The sequence below is a fragment of the Myotis davidii genome, unplaced genomic scaffold (assembly GCF_000327345.1).
Source record: "Myotis davidii unplaced genomic scaffold, ASM32734v1 scaffold3352, whole genome shotgun sequence".
NCBI classification, from domain to species: Eukaryota; Metazoa; Chordata; class Mammalia; order Chiroptera; family Vespertilionidae; genus Myotis; species Myotis davidii.
The window spans coordinates 31,881-33,254 of NW_006284012.1; the positions used below are offsets into that span (position 1 = coordinate 31,881).

The window sequence follows — 1,374 nt, forward strand, 5'->3', positions numbered from 1 at the left end:
CCTCTCTAGCTGTCCCTCCCCCTCAGTGATGCCCACACCTGGACACACGGCCACAACCACATGTGCTCTTCACACACTTTAATGAGGGGCAGTGCCCACCACCCACTCCTTGGGCTGGGGGAGCTCAGGGCAGGGGGCAGGGGGCAGGGGGTAGGGGAGGTGGAGAGGGCAGACACCTGGGCAGGAGGCAGTGGTTGGGGTCAGGAGGGCACTGGGTGGCAGCCTGAGGGACGGGCTCAGGGCTCCTCAGGGATGTACTGGTGGATCCAGTCCAGGTAGTAGGTGACCCGGGTGTAGATACCGGGCTTGTTGGGTTGGCCGCAGCCCTCACCCCAGCTGACCACACCCGCCTGCATCCAGGTGTCGTTGACCTTGCAGACCAGGGGCCCTCCAGAGTCGCCCTGGGGAGGAGAGGGGTCAGCCAGTGGCTGGAGAGGTGGATGGGGCGGGGACTCGGGGGAGGACACGGCCCACCTGGCAGGAATCCTTCTTCTTGGCCCCAGCACAGATCACGTCGTCACGGACGATCTGCACGTTGTCCCCCGTGTAGAGGCCGGTGTAGTATTCCGCGTCACAAACGCTGTTTTCCACGATGGGGACCTTCACCTGCTTCAGGGGGTACGGCGGTGGGAGGGGTACTGTGCGGTGAGAGGAGAGCATTCGGCACCAGTGGCGAGGCCATCACGGCCCCGAGCCTGCAGTCGGGATCCCTCCCACAGCGGAACCCAGAGTTGGGTGGGTGGTGTGAGTGGTCCCCACTCCCTAAGCCCTCCAACTGTGCCCGATACTCACCTCCATCGCTCACATCACCCCAGCCTGTCACCCAGCACGGGGTCCCCGGGGGGAAGGTCTCCGAGTCAGGGGGCAGAGCAATCAGCTGGGCGGTGTGCTTAGTGCTCACGGGGTCCTCCAGCTCCAGCAGCGCGATGTCTGCCCCGTTTTCATATGAGTAGTAGTTGGGGTGCACGATGACCCGGTTGATGGGCAGCAGCTTGTCCCGGTAATAGAGGTGCTGCTCCCGCAGCTGCACCCTCAGGATTGAGGGATCTGTGATTTCCCTGGAGGGAGGGGCACCTACTCAGGGGATGAGCAGCCTCCTGTTCACCCAAGAGGGAGTGCGGATGAAGCCCAGGCCCACCCCCAGCCCCCATCAGGCCCCATGGACACTCACGGTCCCAGGCAGTGCGCGGCGGTCAGCACCCACTGGGGGTGGATGAGGGAGCCTCCGCAGAAGTGTATCCAGTAATGGAGTCTGAGTCTCAGGCTCACCTGCCAGGGCCACTTGCTCCCAGGGGCCTCCTGCCCACCCACGATGCCCACTCTCTCCAGGTCCTGGCTTGGGCCTGGGGCAAGAAACACCCACAGGGCAGAACA

General features: G+C 64.3%; 1 protein-coding gene across 1 annotated transcript; it reads right to left on the reverse strand.

Moving 5' to 3' along the window:
- Positions 1 to 63: 63 nt before the first annotated feature.
- Positions 64 to 1,371, reverse strand: LOC102774334 (tryptase; the record flags this gene model as incomplete). Its single annotated transcript, XM_006754234.2, has 4 exons — positions 64 to 401; positions 475 to 638; positions 793 to 1,058; positions 1,172 to 1,371. Coding segments are annotated over 4 exons (795 nt in total), but the record flags the coding sequence as incomplete, so codon positions are not given.
- Positions 1,372 to 1,374: the final 3 nt, after the last annotated feature.